At 42.2% G+C, this 18,195-nt stretch overlaps 2 protein-coding genes across 4 annotated transcripts in view; one reads left to right on the forward strand and one right to left on the reverse strand.

The window, feature by feature from the left end:
• Window positions 1-13,282, forward strand: part of LOC110535481 (very-long-chain enoyl-CoA reductase) — a 13,341-nt gene extending 59 nt beyond the window's left edge. The window contains exons 1-12 of the mRNA XM_036935185.1: window positions 1-288; window positions 6,851-6,901; window positions 7,065-7,116; window positions 7,323-7,367; window positions 10,027-10,130; window positions 10,285-10,400; window positions 10,606-10,711; window positions 11,106-11,178; window positions 11,347-11,390; window positions 11,486-11,635; window positions 11,957-12,002; window positions 12,164-13,282. The exon at window positions 1-288 is cut by the window's left edge and continues 59 nt beyond it. Of these exons, the coding sequence (XP_036791080.1) occupies window positions 265-288; window positions 6,851-6,901; window positions 7,065-7,116; window positions 7,323-7,367; window positions 10,027-10,130; window positions 10,285-10,400; window positions 10,606-10,711; window positions 11,106-11,178; window positions 11,347-11,390; window positions 11,486-11,635; window positions 11,957-12,002; window positions 12,164-12,291 (939 nt within the window). The 5' untranslated portion in view covers window positions 1-264 and the 3' untranslated portion in view covers window positions 12,292-13,282. The remainder of the gene's footprint in view (window positions 289-6,850; window positions 6,902-7,064; window positions 7,117-7,322; window positions 7,368-10,026; window positions 10,131-10,284; window positions 10,401-10,605; window positions 10,712-11,105; window positions 11,179-11,346; window positions 11,391-11,485; window positions 11,636-11,956; window positions 12,003-12,163) is intronic.
• A 630-nt stretch (window positions 13,283-13,912) lies between these two features.
• The window catches only part of abca4a (ATP-binding cassette, sub-family A (ABC1), member 4a), a 54,136-nt gene continuing 49,853 nt past the window's right edge, over window positions 13,913-18,195 (reverse strand). For all 3 annotated transcript variants that reach the window (XM_021620505.2, XM_021620504.2, XM_021620506.2), the window contains 6 exons: window positions 17,473-17,579; window positions 17,141-17,282; window positions 16,657-16,791; window positions 16,333-16,529; window positions 15,859-16,108; window positions 13,913-15,222 (listed from right to left, as the gene is read on the reverse strand). In XM_021620505.2, coding sequence (XP_021476180.2) covers window positions 15,100-15,222; window positions 15,859-16,108; window positions 16,333-16,529; window positions 16,657-16,791; window positions 17,141-17,282; window positions 17,473-17,579 — 954 coding nt within the window. In that variant the 3' untranslated portion in view covers window positions 13,913-15,099. The remainder of the gene's footprint in view (window positions 15,223-15,858; window positions 16,109-16,332; window positions 16,530-16,656; window positions 16,792-17,140; window positions 17,283-17,472; window positions 17,580-18,195) is intronic.

Raw genomic sequence — 18,195 nt, forward strand, 5'->3', positions numbered from 1 at the left:
AAGAGAGGGATGAGGGAGAGAAATTGAGGGTGTTGTGTTTCTGGAGTGTCTGTGGTGCTACTCTCAGATGAACAGATGAGCAGTGAGGGCAGGGAGTGAGAGAAAGAGAGATGGAGGGAGGGAAGGAGTGAAGGAGGGAGAGGAGGGGTTCAGTGCTGGGATTGTCACGGGAAGGGAAGGAACTGCTCCTTCAGAGTGTGTGAGGTGTGAGGGGCACTTGTACTAAGGAACATAGGAGAAGGACATACTGTATAAACCTACAATATGAGCAGAACCACCTTCTTTGAGGTAAGACTGGTTTTTGAATGTATACTTGAACATATAGGCGTCCACAACAGTTTAAAATCCTATTTTAAGTGATGCGTTTTAAACACATTTTTGACATGTGGTTGCATGAGGAAAAAAGTTACGTTTATAAAGTTGAATATTAATTCCCATTACCATGACTACAGTAGGTCTGTGATATGCATAATAGGACTGTTATTGTATTTGTTGTGTGTCAAACACACAGAAGTTTGAAACCTCTTATAAGAGGCCTCAGTCGAATGAAGCATTATTTATGTCAACGCTAATTAAGAAGAACGGAAGTCTGAGTCAAGAAGTGGGTCAAGAAAGGTCTTGACCATTAGAATGATACTGGGTCACGTCAGTCCAAACAGAGTGATGGTGGTCAATTATAGAAAAGTGTGTAGATGAGTGACTACACTTGAGAAACTTCCCTGCACTGCTAGTTAGCATTCTAGCAGTCTAATTGTATTTCATTGCAATAATTCTGACAAATTGTTGATCTGTCTGGGTAAAAATAGACGTTTCTCACATTTAGCTTTTTGGATAATCTTATATCACACTTGACAGCCTTTTCGTATTCTAATTGCGACAACCTTTGCAATAAAATGGACAGCACAGCAGTCTGACTTTAATATTCAGAGAAATCCTCCTTGGTCTTTGGTCTCATTATAACTCTGTGAATCCCCATTATGGCCATGTGAAACGGTTCAGTTTCCTCCAACGGCCTTGCACGGGGCCGCTGAGCCATGGGGTGTCACATCTAATCTAATCAATAATAATGTCATTAGCTTTAGCATTCATTGACTTGGTGTTACAGCATATTGCTGCTGCCATGCTAGCTGGGCTAACTCTATTAGCATGTCTGCAAGGCTAGCTAGTTCTCTCTCTGTGGTCTAATCATAAATAAGCGCATGTGTAATTGAGTACTAGAGCAACAGGTCTGTCCGCCGCCTGATTTATAGCCTCCCACCGGCATGTTCTCAGAGCTAGTCAGAGTTACAGGGAAGCCACATGCTAAATGAACACACATTCCCGGTGCTGTGGTCTAGTCTAGAGATAAACAACATGAGGGAGAGAAACCTCAAGTATCCGTCTCGTAAGATATTAATTCAAATAAAGAACACGGGGTGAAAGGCAACTCAAAGACAGCAAACTAGCATTAGTTTACTTGGTACTTATTTACAGTGCCTTGCGAAAGTATTCGGCCCCCTTGAACTTTGCGACCTTTTGCCACATTTCAGGCTTCAAACATAAAGATATAAAACTGTATTTTTTTGTGAAGAATCAACAACAAGTGGGACACAATCATGAAGTGGAACGACATTTATTGGATATTTCAAACTTTTTTAACAAATCGAAACTGAAATATTGGGCGTGCAAAATTATTCAGCCCCTTTACTTTCAGTGCAGCAAACTCTCTCCAGAAGTTCAGTGAGGATCTCTGAATGATCCAATGTTGACCTAAATGACTAATGATGATAAATACAATCCACCTGTGTGTAATCAAGTCTCTGTATAAATGCACCTGCACTGTGATAGTCTCAGAGGTCCGTTAAAAGTGCAGAGAGCATCATGAAGAACAAGGAACACACCAGACAGGTCTGAGATACTGTTGTGAAGAAGTTTAAAGCCGGATTTGGATACAAAAAGATTTCCCAAGCTTTAAACATCCCAAGGAGCACTGTGCAAGCGATAATATTTAAATGAAAGGAGTATCAGACCACTGCAAATCTACCAAGACCTGGCCGTCCCTCTAAACTTTCAGCTCATACAAGGAGAAGACTGATCAGAGATGCAGCCAAGAGGCCCATGATCACTCTGGATGAACTGCAGAGATCTACAGCTGAGGTGGGAGACTCTGTCCATAGGACAACAATCAGTCGTATATTGCACAAATCTGGCCTTCATGGAAGAGTGGCAAGAAGAAAGCCATTTCTTAAAGATATCCATAAAAAGTGTTGTTTAAAGTTTGCCACAAGCCACCTGGGAGACACACCAAACATGTGGAAGAAGGTGCTCTGGTCAGATGAAACCAAAATTGAACTTTTTGGCAACAATGCAAAACGTTATGTTTGGCGTAAAAGCAACACAGCTGAACACACCATCCCCACTGTCAAACATGGTGGTGGCAGCATCATGGTTTGGGCCTGCTTTTCTTCAGCAGGGACAGGGAAGATGGTTAAAATTGATGGGTAGATGGATGGAGCCAAATACAGGACCATTCTGGAAGAAAACCTGATGGAGTCTGCAAAAGACCTGAGACTGGGACGGAGATTTGTCTTCCAACAAGACAATGATCCAAAACATAAAGCAAAATCTACAATGGAATGGTTCAAAAATAAACATATCCAGGTGTTAGAATGGCCAAGTCAAAGTCCAGACCTGAATCCAATCGAGAATCTGTGGAAAGAACTGAAAACTGCTGTTCACAAATGCTCTCTATCCAACCTCACTGAGCTTGAGCTGTTTTGCAAGGAGGAATGGGAAAAAATGTCAGTCTCTCGATGTGCAAAACTGATAGAGACATACCCCAAGCGACTTACAGCTGTAATCGCAGCAAAAGGTGGCGCTACAAAGTATTAACTTAAGGGGGCTGAATAATTTTGCACGCCCAATTTTTCAGTTTTTGATTTGTTAAAAAAGTTTGAAATATCCAATAAATGTCGTTCCACTTCATGATTGTGTCCCACTTGTTGTTGATTATTCACAAAAAAATACAGTGTTATATCTTTATGTTTGAAGCCTGAAATGTGGCAAAAGGTCGCAAAGTTCAAGGGGGGCCGAATACTTTCGCAAGGCACTGTATGTCATTAGCAATAACAGGCTAATATTAGCTTTAGCCATGCTAATATTTTTAGATGTCTCTTCTGTTTAATTTACTTATATTTATCACCTGGCACCTGTATGAAGAATAACTTTTATGTACTTATTTTAGTTTGAGGGTAATTGTTTGGTTATTAACTGTATCTACTGTAATTATGTATTGATATTTTTTCTTCGTTTACGTGGTGCAGCGGAACATCGGAAGAACTGTAATTATATTATATATTTGGTGAACAATGCCAATAGGCAGTTTGACACACATTTTTTTAAAGTAAATGAAGGAATGCATTTATTCATTCATTACTCCCAGTGTTTTAGCTAGAACACTAAAACATCTTTAGCAAAAACACCAGCTCCAGCACCTTCAAGTATCCGTCTCGTTAGATAATTATTAAGTAAAGACCACAATGGTGAAAGGCAATCCCAAGACAGCAGACTAGCATTAGTGAATTTATACTTTGCTTATGTCATGTAAGTGTTGTGCTGATAGGTTAATATTAGCATTACCTATGCTAATATTTCTAGATGCCTTTTTTGTTTCATTTACTTCAATGAATCTATTTTATTTACTTATTTTAGTTTAAGGATTATTGTTTGGTTAAACATATCTACTGATATTATGTATTAATATTTGTTCTTTCTTTATATGGTGCAGCGGAACATCGGAAGGATCACTGTAATGTATATTGCATTTGTTTAACAATAGCTACGTTTCCATCTATTTCTTGAAACATTTTCAAATACTCGCACAAGAAAATGTGTACATTTTAACGGTAGCGTTGTGTTTTCGATCAAGCTGGCTTGTTCCATCAAAACCTGTGCGTAATAACGTAGTGCGCATAAAAAGCACTTTGTCATATAACTTTTCATTTGCCGAATAAAAAACAGAAGGTCTTGGTTTTCCATCCCATTTCCCTGCCTAAGGTTTTGGCACAAAAAAAGTATTGCAATAAAGAGCTAAATATGTGCCAAAACCATTTAATGTGCCCACTCTGATCTTGGCACATGCTCTCTACCCACTGGGGACAGACGTAAATTCAACGTCTATTCATCGTTGGTTCAACGTCATTTCATTGAAACGTTGATTCAACCAGTGTGTGCCCAGTTGGGAGCTAAAAGCTCCGGGTAGGCTACATGATGACATTATGGTTAAGAGTCAGATCATTTTTAGTTGTCAATTGTCAGCCAAGCACCAATCATTATGTCACTAGCATATTAAGAAATCAATATTTACTGGAAAGGGCATCAAGATCATCAACATGCACTTTCACCACCCTGTGACGTTCGTTATAACTTATTTCCTCTGTAGCCTAATAAACTGCATGCTTTTCCAACTAGTAATAGGAGGACCACACAACAAGGCATCACGTGACTGCAAATCTACCGTGACATGAGAGTTATTTTTTCAATAATTATGCAAACAATTGTTTCCAATGCCATTTATCGAATGATTTAACCAACAAAAAATTGTCCACCCATCAAATGTATTTTGTTTTATCGATATTTAGGAAGTTCAATGACAATTTGCATGGAAACATGGTTAATGCGCCAATAGACGATTTGACACAGAAATATATTAGGCTACCTGACCTGGGGGTCAGGTAAGAGCGTAGGCCAGCAACTAACAGGTCACTGGTTCAAATCCTTGAGCTGAATAGATTAAACATCTGCTGATGTGTCCTTGAACAAAGCACTTAACCCTAGTTGCTCTGGATAAGAGTGTCTGTAAATGACTAAAATGTAAATTCATTCATCAGTCCCGGTGTTTTAGCTAGAACCCTAAAGCATCTTTAGCTAAAACACTAGCTCCAGCACTCAGAGACATCAGTGGATCTGTCAGCCATTACTTAGAGTGTGTTGCTGGGAAGGCCTTGTCCATCACTCATCATTACTAGTGTATTTACAGCAGCTGGAGTGGAGGCTAGGGCAGATTTAAGGCAGGCTGTCAATAGGGAGAGCACAGAAATCAACTGCTCCTGATTGAAAAAAGAGCTGATTTACAACAACAGTCATTGTCTGGCCAGGGGAGGGGCCTGACAGCTTTTAAAGAGAGAATAGACATCTCAATCATTTAGTATCTCTGCGTGAGCGGCCTGGAGTAGGCAATGCAAAGTGAATACACCTATGTGCTACGCCATTTACTGTTGCCTTCAATTCAATTGTCATTCCCTTATGGTCAGTTATGATATGGTGTAGGTTGTAGATCAGCAATTACAGGACTTTTACATTTACAGGCTTCTCTTTCTCGCAGCTCTCTGGTTTGACACTAGCACGACTTTGCACTCTAGCACGTGCGCACTCTCTCCCTCTCTCTCACTCTGTCTCTTTCTCTCTCACTCTCTCTCGCGCTCTTTCTCGCTCTCTCTCGCTCTCTCTCGCTCTCTTTCTCTCTCTCTCTCACTCTCTCCCTCTCTCTCACTCTGTCTCTCTCTCTCTCTCGCTCTCTCTCGCGCTCTTTCTCGCTCTCTCTCGTTCTCTCTCGCTCTCTTCCCCTCTCTCTCGTGCTCTTGGATTGACAAGGGCACCACGACACTGAGTACAAAGTGTTTTTACACGACACCACGCTGATGACACCCCTGACACTCCTCGCACACCATCTGCAGGACAAACAAACACCCCTGTAATGCAGTTATGATAACTCTCTGATGCAATAGAACATCATAACATCAAAACATTACATCACAGGCAAGCAGGGGTGAGGATGTAATCGACTCTTTGTCCATCCTTGGTGGACCTCTCGCTCTCTCCACCCCTCCCCCTCTCTCCCTCTCCCTCTCCCCCTCTCTCTGTTCATTTCTTTAGCTGTGCATTCAGCAAATCTTTAGGTATCCATTAGAGGGTTATTACACTATCCAGTAAAAGAGCAATTCAGATACGACAGCTCTGCTGAGCTCCACACTATGGATGGAGCACCGAGTGCTTTCAGGGCAGATTGCAGCTGCCTGCCGACGGGCCTCTCTGTGCATATACGGTAGATCACCACCTGACAAAGGCTAATTTAGATTAAAAAGATCTGCTTCCACTGCAACCTCCGCCAGACCCGACGCATCCTTCTTGACTTGGACTAGTTCGTAAAGTCACCCATCGTAAAAAGGAAGGATTCTCTTTTCGACCTACACGTTTGGTTTATGAAGGTCATGTCATAATATAGGTGGCCATGCTGTGACTGAAGGGTGCTCCTGGGTGAGATTATCAATATTGTCTTGAGTGGAGCTATCTGGTGGTGTCAGGGGACAGTTGGTAAGATGTTGACTCAAAGGCAGTTTGACTGGATGAAGAATTAGATGCAAGCTGTCCTCTCAACTTCAATTTGGACAAATCGAGCCTGAAAACGTGATCTCCGTGGCTTTCCATGACAATGGTGAAGGTATGATTGAATACCCACGCTAAGAGAGACAGAAGCCTGCTATAGGCTGTGTGTTACTTGAAGAAGCCACTAAGAAAGCTGCGTTGAACCTTCTTCTTCATCTTATTCTTTGTCTTCGTTTTCTGCTTCTTGAGAGTGAGGCAGGCTAAGGCCAGGGTGTTACTTCTGGGAAGTGTTGATGAGTCAGCGGAGAGGTCTCAATGCTATCAACAGATTATCACACTGACACTTCCTGATTCACTGACAATTATACTGAACTTGTTGATGTGCCAGTCCTCCTGTAGGCATTGTGTAATGTCCAGAGCTTTCACATGCTGCTTACTAGCTACTGTCTACTGTTTGATGTCACACACCAGGTTTTCTCTCCCACAGGTGGAGGTTCTGGATGGCAGGACCAGGCAACAGCTTTGTTTTCTAGATAAGGTAGGTTACAGCCCACACCCTGGCTATTAGTCCTGACAAAACCTTCAGGACATGAATTACAGTACAAATAGCAGGAGCTTGAACATCTAGCTTATCATGGAAGCATTTTAATATGTTGGTGTTACTTATACTCATATCACTGATATGTGGTCTCTATTTCCAGGTGGAGCCCCATGCTACAATAGGAGAAATCAAGAGTCTTTTTCACAAGTCATGTATGTGTTTGTTGACTAGATGCTATGTCTATTGAGCCTGGAACTGTCAGAGGCAATGAGAACACTACAGCTGAAGTCTACTCCATTCTGATTACTTACTAGTAGGCCTGCAGTCAAATTAAAATGTGTGTGTGTGTGTGTGTGTGTGTGTGTGTGTGTGTGTGTGTGTGTGTTTGCGTGTGTGTGTGTGTGTGTGTGTGTCTCAGATCAACAGTTGTATCCAGCCAGACAGGACCTCAAGCTCGACCCCAGTGAGTGAATACTGTATGTGCTTAGATTACTAGTACTATCAATCTAAACTACAGCAGAGTGTTGAGTTACTCAGTTTTACATCCTCATTTGTTTTTAAAGATTTGATTGAATTTGATATTTAATACAATACAATCTACAAAGTTAAAAGCTGAAACAAAAGCTAAACATCTAATAAATGATTTGGGCTCCCGAGTGGCGCAGCGGTCTAAGGCACTGCATTATAGTACCTGGTTCGAATCCAGGCTGTCTCACATCTGGCTATGATTGGGAGTCCCATAGGGTGGTGCACAATTGGCTGGAGTAGGCTGTCATTGTAAATTAGAATTTGATCTTAACTGACTTACCTAGTTCAGTAAAATAAAAAATCCCTGATGTTTACAACCTAATGATCTCATGTGAACAAGCATGTGCACTCTTAATATACAGTGGCAAGAAAAAGTATGTGAACCCTTTGGAATTACATAAAATTGTATCTGATCTTCATCTAAGTCACAACAATAGACAAACCCAGTATGCTTAAACTAATAACATGTAAAAAAGTGTATTTTTATTTTCTATATTGAATACATAATTTAAACATTCACAGTGTAGGTTGGAAAAAGTATGTTAACTCCTAGACTAATGACTTCTCCAAAAGCTAATTGGAGTCAGGAGTCAGCTAACCTGGAGTCCAATCAATGAGACGAGATTGGAGATGTTGGTTAGAGCTGCCCCGCCCCATAAAAAACACTCACAAAATTTGAGTTTGCTATTCACAAGAAGCATTGCCTGATGTGAACCATGTCTCAAACAAAATAGATGTCAGAAGCTAAGATTAAGAATTTTTGCCTTGCATAAAGCTGGAAAGGGTTACAAAAGTATCTCTAAAACTCAGAAACGGTAACACAAATTGTCTATAAATGGAGAAATTTCAGCACTGTTGCTACTCACCCTAGGAGTGGCCGTCCTGCAAAGATGACTGGAAGAGCACAGCGCAGAATGCTCAATAAGGTTAAGAAGAATACTAGTGTCAGCTAAAGACTTACAGAAATCTCTGGAAGATGCTAACATTTCTGTTGACGAGTCTACAATACGTCAAACACTAAACAAGAATGGTGTTCATGGGAGGACACCATGGAAGAAGCCACTGCTATCCAAATAAAACATTGCTGCACGTCTGAAGTTCGCAAAAGAGCACCTGGATGTTCCACAGCGCTATTGGCAAAATATTATGGGGACATTCAACCAAAAGTTGTGTTGTTCGGAAGGAACACACATCACTATGTGTGGAGAAAAAAAGGCACAGCACACCAACATCAAAACCTTTTCCTAACTGTAAGATATTGTCACGCCCTGACCTTAGAGATCCTTTTTATGTCTCTATTTTGGTTTGGTCAGGGCGTGAGTTGGGGTGGGCATTCTATGTTTTGTTTTCTATGTTTTCTATTTCTTTGTGTTTGGCCGGGTATGGTTCTCAATCAGGGACAGCTGTCTATCGTTGTCTCTGATTGGGAACCATACTTAGGCGCCCTTTTTCCCACCTGTGTTTGTGGGAGGTTGACTCTGTTTAGAGCACTTTGCTTTTGAGCTTCACGGTTTGTTTTTGTAGTGTTTAGTGTTTTGTTTGGCATCATTTTGATTTAAAATAAAGAAAATGTACACTCACCAAGCTGCACCTTGGTACTCTCCATTGAACAACCAAAGGTGGAGGGAGCATCATGGTTCGGGGCTGCTTTGCTGCCTCAGGGCCTGGAAGAATGAATTCACAAATGTATCAAGACATTTTGCAGGAGAATGTAAGGCTATCTGTCCGTCCAATTGAAGCTCAACAGAAGTTAGGTGATGCAACAGGACAATAACCCAAAATAGAGAAGTAAATCAACAACAGAATGGCTTGAACAGAAGACAAAACGCCTTCTGGAGTGGCCCAGTCAGTCCTGACCTCAACCCGATTGAGATGCTGTGGCATGACCTCAAGAGAGCGGTTCACACCAGACATCCCAAGAATATTGTGGAACTGAAACAGTATTGTAAAGCGGAATGGTCCAAAGTGCCTCCTGACCGTTGTGCAGGTCCGATCTGCAACTACAGAAAACGTTTGGTTAAGGTTATTGCTGCCAAAGGAGGGTCAACCTGTTATTAAATCCAAGGATTCACATACTTTTTCCAAACTGCACTGTGAATGTTCACACGGTGTGTTCAATAAAGACATGTTATTAGTGTTATTAGTTTAAGCAGACTGTGTTTGTCTATTGTTGTGACTTAGATGAAGATCAGATACAATTTTATGACCAATTTATGCAGAAATCTAGGTAACTCTAAAGGGTTCACATACTTTTTCTTCCCACTGTAGCTTATTACTGAAGAGCAAAGGTCTACCGTTATGCAATCTCATTTAGCAGAAAACACTGTAGCTAAATGGGTCAATATCTGCCCTGTTGAGCTTACACTAAAATTACATTCAATTATTCTTCCATGTAACAGGTTAGGAGTAAGGTCACCTAGCTGAGCTTGTAGGACAAGAGAACATGAACAATGACTTGGTTCTAATAGAGAAATATTCTTAGAATCCAATACATTTTTCATGGCAAATGAAGTCCTTGCTCTGTGAGAAAAGGAGCAGGACAACCAATCTCTGCAGTTTATTTTCACAAGGTCTTGTTTATAATGTTTTTTCAGAAGGAAAATCACTGAGGGATGACGATGTATTACAAAACCTACCAGTTGGGACCACAGCAACCATATATTTTAAGGACCTGGGCCCACAGGTTGGGTGGACAATGGTAAGAGGCTGTGACATAATAAAGATTCAAACTGTCCCCCATCAAACTCTTATTAACTTTGATATTTGACATGAGCCTCGTCTTTCAAGTCTCATGTTGATTTGACGTGTGTAATGACATCTTGGACATCGTAACCCTTTTCTTCTATTGGCAGGTGTTTTTAGCGGAGTACCTTGGTCCTCTGTTTATCTACCTCCTGTTCTATTTCCGAGCTCCGTACATCTACTCACACCAGGATGTGTTCACCTCCAGCCCCTACTCAGTGGTCACGTAAGTCAGTCACTAACACTCCCAGTAATATACGGATCAGTTTTAGCTAACATCCAAATCCCACACTTGTCTGTCTTTCTCTTTCTTCGCCTCCATCCCCCCTCCGCCTCTCTTGTCCTTACCTTTCTCTCTCTCCCCACCTGACGATCTTCCTTCCTATCTTCTCTTTGTCTTTCTTTCTCTCTCTCTCTCTTCTCTCCTTCAGACTAGCCTGTGCCTGTCACACCTGCCACTACATCAAGAGGTTGATTGAGGCTATCTTTGTGCACCGGTTCTCCCATGGTACCATGCCTCTCAGGACTATAGTCAGGGTATGGACCACATACTCCAGAACACTGTTTCACTTTGACTTGAGCTACTTTACTTTAAGGCCATGCATTTTATAGTGCTACTATCATACTTTACAGTGCTCCTTTACATTAGAGTCATGCACTTTATAGTACTACTATCATACTTTACAGTGCTCCTTTACATTAGGGTCATGTACTTTACAATACATTGTCATTAACAACTACTGCTCCTCAAATTCTCAATACAAAACATACAGTGATGTTCTGTCATTGTCATATCAAATACACTGCAACAGTATAATTCTCTCATAGACATGCCATTGAAATATTTCACAATAATAACATATGACTTTAATTGGAAACACTGCCAATCTGACAGTATCTTTACTGGTGTTTTTACCTCTCTTTCTGTCAGAACTGTGTATATTACTGGGCCTTCTCAGCATGGTTGGCCTTCTACATCAACCATCCACTGTATACACCACCATGTAAGTCCTCTATCATTCAGACTTACCACTCAATGCCTCCACTCAATGCCACTCAAGACAGGAGTCCCTCCTGTACTCCATAAATAGGTACACCACATCACAATAATAGGAATTATTGTGTGCTCACCAAAACATCTAAACTAACCACTGGCTTATATCTCTCCACAGCGTATGGGGATATGCAAGTGAACTATGCACTGGCCATATTTGTGGTATGTATTGCTGACAGACACCCAATGAGGTCATAAACATGAGACATCATTATTACAGATGACTTGGACGATATGTGTTTGTGTTTTGACTGCAGCTCTGTGAGTTAGGGAATTTCTCCATTCACGTGGCCCTGAATAACCTCAAGGCAGAAGGTGGGCCCAAGTGCAGAAGGTTCCCTCACCCGACGAAAAACCCATTCACATGGCTGTTCTTCTTCGTGTCCTGCCCCAATTATACCTACGAGGTAAGGCTGAAGGATATGTTTTATTTAACTAGGAAAGTCAGTTAAGAACAAATTCTTAGAGAAAATAGTGCGCTGCCTTATGGGACTCCCAATCACAGCCGGTTGTGATACAGCCTGGTATCGAACCAGTGTCGCCTCTAGCACTGAGATGCAGTGCCTTAGACCGCTTCGCCACTTGGGAGCCCTATGACAATGTGTTCTGACTATATAGCAGAGGTTTATGGAATGCTCAATGTTTGCTAGTCGGGAAGAGTCACACACGTCTGTTAATAATATGGAATATCAATGGAGTAACAAAATATCTGTATTTCTTATATTTAGGTAGGAGCCTGGGCGAGTTTCTCTGTCATGACCCAGTGTCTACCAGGTCAGTTGATTCATATCATATTTTAAACATTTTCTTGTTTTCTAGTATCTAATTAATATGTTGGCCATTTTACTCACCCAGGCATTTTATATACACAACTCGTTTGTGTGTTGCCACTAAGGTACAATACACGCTCTATTATTTTTTCCGTCTCTCCACAGTGGCCTTGTTCACCTTCTTAGCTTTCATCCAGATGACCATCTGGGCCAAAGGGAAGCATAAAACCTACTCCAGGGAGTTTAAGGACTACCCTCACCTGCGCATGCCAATCATCCCGCTCCTCCTCTGACCACGCTACAAAGGTTTACCATTCGGACTGGAGCATTGGGGTCTTCAGCCTGCTTGAAAGGTTGTGATCATTAGTGGGTTACTGTGTTTCTCACAAAGCAAGAAGACCCACTGCTCCTTCATCTATCGCCATGGCAATGGTCTGTTATCTTTTCAACAACCACTATGCAAGGTTAGACTATGCCATTGTCTTAGAAAGAGGAGGAAACCAACCGGGTTAAAGATTCATAGACATGGAGTATTGTTGACGTGTGGATGAACTTTTAATGAATATATAATAGTGAATTGACAGAAAGGAATGTCTCATCTCAACAATACTGTTGATGAACTGCTAATGATCATTTCTGCATTGATAATGTTTAGTTCAATCATTGAAACACAGCCTTATTAAGGAGTCATTGGTATTAGTCCTGTTACTGATCATGTACAGTGCAGCTACTGAATGTTCCGACAATTGTTGGCATTCTTAGTCTACAGAGTGGCAATCATCTGAAAACTATGAAGTTATGAATACATGATTGAAGTTCTATATAATCTACCATGTTATTTAGTAATAAGTTATTGTCATTCCCTAGAGGAAATGTGTGTGTGTGTGTAACTTGATATGATATACCTGCTAAGGAAGTCTTTATAATGACTGAAGTGTAACGGGGCTATTTTCAGTAGGGAAAGCTGAGTTCTAGAACCAGGAGATGGAACACAGAATTAGGAGATGTCTAAGTTTGCAAGCTGATTATTTCCCCCTCTACAATGAAGCTGTAGATGTTTGAATGTAACGAACAACCTGATGCTTTTACCTTTGTCAGACAGTTGAGGATAATTCAGTAATGTATTACTTTATATATCGTTCAAGATAACTACAATCTGTCAAATTCTCAGGTGTTACTAGATGCAACAGGTACCTGTTTATATACTGTACAAATGATAGCCAAACTCGTTTTGTATACAAAGTGTAAATATCAAATAAATAATTTCGATAATTTCAAAGATAAGTCTTCTATCGTGTCAATGTATCTAAAAGGAGAGTCATGCATATTTCACAAAGAATCAATCAGTGTTTACAGAAAATGTTTATTGGAAATTATTATTATTGCAGAGACAATTTATATATATATATATATATATTTTGTTGTAAAAATAATCTCTGATTTGCAAACTAATCATTTATCTGCCATTTACATAGAACTTAAAAATTGCATACACACAAGGAAGCGCAATGTTTGAACAGTACATATAGGCTTACAAAATCAGATCATCATTTCAATATGAATTCAATAACAGCAAATGTATTTTTACAGTCAAATTCTATATTGCACTAGTAGATGTTCATTTATCAAAAAACAAAGGCCAAAACAAAACGGATCATCTTCCTTGGCAGTATACGAGCATATGAAGCGGATACAGGCTTTGTTTTTGGTAACAGTTCAATGTTACAATTTTCTTGCAGAAATGTAGCGCTGCAACTGCTGGGAATAAGTTTCTTCTTTCAATCAGTCTCTCACAGTCACCAGTAGTGTCACCAACTAGTCTCTCACCAGTCACCAGTAGTGTCACCAACTAGTCTCTCACCAGTCACCAGTAGTGTCACCAACTAGTCTCTCACCAGTCACCAGTAGTGTCACCAACTAGTCTCTCACCAGTCACCAGTAGTGTCACCAACTAGTCTCTCACCAGTCACCAGTAGTGTCACCAACTAGTCTCTCACCAGTCACCAGTAGTGTCACCAACTAGTCTCTCACCAGTCACCAGTAGTGTCACCAACTAGTCTCTCACCAGTCACCAGTAGTGTCACCAACTAGTCTCTCACCAGTCACCAGTAGTGTCACCAACTAGTCTCTCACCAGTCACCAGTAGTGTCACCAACTAGTCTCTCACCAGTCACCAGTAGTGTCACCAACTAGTCTCTCACCAGTCACCAGTAGTGTCACCAACTAGTCTCTCACCAGTCACCAGTAGTGTCACCAACTAGTCTCTCACCAGTCACCAGTAGTGTCACCAACTAGTCTCTCACCAGTCACCCGTAGTGTCACCAACTAGTCTCTCACCAGTCACCAGTAGTGTCACCAACTAGTCTCTCACCAGTCACCAGTAGTGTCACCAACTAGTCTCTCACCAGTCACCCGTAGTGTCACCAACTAGTCTCTCACCAGTCACCAGTAGTGTCACCAACTAGTCTCTCACCAGTCACCAGTAGTGTCACCAACTAGTCTCTCACCAGTCACCAGTAGTGTCACCAACTAGTCTCTCACCAGTCACCCGTATTGTCACCAACTAGTCTCTCACCAGTCACCAGTAGTGTCACCAACTAGTCTCTCACCAGTCACCCGTATTGTCACCAACTAGTCTCTCACCAGTCACCAGTAGTGTCACCAACTAGTCTCTCACCAGTCACCAGTAGTGTCACCAACTAGTCTCTCACCAGTCACCAGTAGTGTCACCAACTAGTCTCTCACCAGTCACCAGTAGTGTCACCAACTAGTCTCTCACCAGTCACCAGTAGTGTCACCAACTAGTCTCTCACCAGTCACCAGTAGTGTCACCAACTAGTCTCTCACCAGTCACCAGTAGTGTCACCAACTAGTCTCTCACCAGTCACCCGTATTGTCACCAACTAGTCAACCTTCTCCACTATCCTCCACGTTCCTCTAGGAGCGTTCAATTCCCCAGACAACTATTCCTGTCTGAGTTTCTGGTGTGTGTGTGTGTGTGTGTGTGTGTGTGTGTTTACGCGTGCATTTGTGTGGGTGTGTGAAAGTGTTTACGCACAAACGCGCCCGTGTGTGTGTCTGTGCGTGTGGGGAGGGACGGTTCATTTCCCCAGACAACTTAGGGGTGTGACCTTGATTTCTTTTCTCCGTGCCCCAGCGGCCCTCGGGTGCAGCACCATTCCGTCGTCCTCTCCTGACTGCTGCTTGGCAAAGTTCACAAACACCTGGTGAGAGGAGAGAGATACACCAGGGAATAAACACAGTCAAGAACCAAAATGGACACTTATTAACCTTGGATAAAAATGAGAAAAGAACACGATACCTGGGGAAATACACATACCAAAGAATAAACATCTTACATTCACAGAATTTCACAGAATGAAGATCCAAAAAGTCAGCCTATTATTATTTGACGTCCTGCAAGATGGCATGAGGAAAAATGACACTGGATAGAAGATGGCTGACGTGTAAGAATGTGGGTGACGCAGGAGTCTATTTAACACATGACCGTACAACTTGAGAAACGCTGTCAGAATACGATGGTTTCAATTCCAACTATATTTACTTTGCTTATCAATAGATGCAACTATTGAGAGGTACTGTATTTGTTACATCAAATACTAACAATGGAGGGTGCAAGTATTGGTATTTTGGTTGCTGTTTTTTTAACCCTAAGTCCATAGATTTCTTAGGTGTTTCTTACTAACCTTCAATCAATATACAACATACAATATATTTCCTGGCCACTGTCCATTCATCTCTGTTTAGTAATTATCTCATGAGCCATACTCAAAGTCTCTGTCTCGCTAGCTAGACCTTCAATAATAAAGTTGAGCGAGAAAGACTAGCTGGGTGTTTACCTGATCTAGTGTCGTCTGGGAGACGGTGTAGTCCTCTATATTGAGGCGGTCCTTGTTGGCCAGGACCAGCTGGAAGATCCTAGCCAGGGAGGAAGAGGCGATTTCATACTGCAGAGTGTTGTAGTGTTTCTCCCTCTGGACACAGCCAGGGAAGGTGCTCTCCATGAAGGCCTCGGCTGGGTTCAGGTCTGGGGGACAACCTGGTGTGGAGGCCTGGATCTTCATGGTGACCACGTAACCATCACCAAACCTACAAAAACACACAGTCCAATACAATCCAGGGCTGGTTAGACTCATAGTAGATAATTGGGTACAGATGAAGAAGGTACATGAATTACAGCAGGGAAATTGTATTTTCCTTTAAGAGTTTGTACTGTAACATTTAGGCAGTAGCGTTAACGTTGTCGGTTTCAGATCTACACACTAAACTCTTCAGTAGTAACTATGTCTGAAGTAAATAGAGACAGAACCTACTTGTATTTGAGGTGCTGGATGGTACCAAGACACTGGAAGGTGCCATTGACCATAATAGCCAGACGGGTACACAGAGCCTCACACTCCTCCATACTGTGTGAGGTGAGGACCACTGCTCGGCCATCTTGGATTACACTCATTATGGAGTTCCACAGGAAACGACGTGAGTGGGGGTCCATGCCTGTCGTGGGCTCGTCCTGGATAGTAACACACATAGAAACATCTTCAGATACACACTAGCAAGCAGAATACAGAACCATTTCTGATTTCCCCTTAACCCCCTAACTGCAGGCCCATGGGTGACTCCAGTAATGGTAAGCTCACCAGCAGGACCAGTGGAGGACAGCCGATCATGGCAATGGCTGTGGATAGTTTTCTCTTGTTGCCGCCGCTGTAGGTCCCGGCTGTATGGCCAGCATAGTCAGCCAGACCCAGCTTCTGAATTGCCCAGTCTGCCACCTGAGGCAGCAGAAGGACACATTATTGCCACCTCTACCTGGCTAAATAAATAAATAAATAATAATACAATAACAATAATAATTTGGTGGGTGCTTATATTTGTCCTATTTCACACATTAAATGTTGTTTTTTTGCATATCCCAACTCTCCCTGAGACAACTTCGGAGAGTGAGGTCATGGCCAGGGTCAATAAAGGGTAGATAAACATATGGATTTGTGAAATACATTAACACACTGAGGAGGATATAGCTATTCATTTGAGTTCAAAAACGTTCATTGTTCTAACCATGACCCTAACCCTAGCCTCTAAACTCAGAACCTAAGCCCTGACCTCTGACCACAGCCTCACCTTGCTGATCTCGGACTCAGGCACCCCTCTGAGGCGGGCATACAGATGGAGGTGCTCTCTGCCAGTCAGCAGATCATCTATGGCATCAAACTGGGGGCAGTAGCCCATGTTCTGGTGCACGTCCAGGATATTGGTAAGGATGCTGCAGGGACAGGGAAGAAAGGTACGATTACAGGTGAAAAGCATAGGGCTGTGCTCTGGTGTGCCACAGGGCTCTGTTTTAGGTCCACTGTTATTTACTAATGATATCAAGAACATCGATAAAAACATTGATCATGCCAACTGTGATTGAGGAAGCATATGGCAATATGGCAATGCCCCATGCCCTGTACCTGTGACCAGTGACAGAGGCTTCTCCTGAGCTGACATCAGTGTCTCCGGTCAGCATTTTAAAGGTGGTGGTCTTCCCTGCTCCGTTCACACCCAGAAGCCCAAAGCACTGGGGAGAGAAGGAGGGGAGAAAAGGATGATGAGAAAATATTTTATCACTGGGTCTCTACACGTCACCTTCCCGTGCTGTATAGCTGTGGTATTAAACTCAGAAAAAAAAGAAATGTCCCCTTTTCAGGATGCTGTCTTTCAACTTCTAGAAGGTAGGCAATTAAGGTCACAGTTATGACAACTTAGGACACTAAAGAGGCCTTTCTACTGACTCTGACAAACACCAAAGGAAAGATGCCCAGGGTCCCTGCTTATCTGCGTGAATTTGCATTAGGCATGCTGCAAGGAGGCACGAGGACTGCAGATGTGGCCAGGGCAAAGAATTGCAATGTCCGTACTGTGAGACACCTAAGACAGCGCTACAGGGAGACAGAATGGACAGCTAATTGTCCTCGCAGTGGCTGACCACGTGTAACAACACCTTCACAGGATCGGTACATCCGAACATCACACCTGTGGGACAGGTACAGGATGACAACAACAACTGCCCGAGTTACACCAGGAATGCACAATCCCTCCATCGGTGCTCAGACTGTCCGCAATAGGCTGAGATAGGCTGGACTGAGGGCTTGTAGGCCTGTTGTAAGGCAGGTCCTCACCAGACATCACCGGCA

The sequence above is a fragment of the Oncorhynchus mykiss genome, chromosome 11, assembly GCF_013265735.2.
Source record: "Oncorhynchus mykiss isolate Arlee chromosome 11, USDA_OmykA_1.1, whole genome shotgun sequence".
Taxonomy (NCBI): Eukaryota; Metazoa; Chordata; class Actinopteri; order Salmoniformes; family Salmonidae; genus Oncorhynchus; species Oncorhynchus mykiss.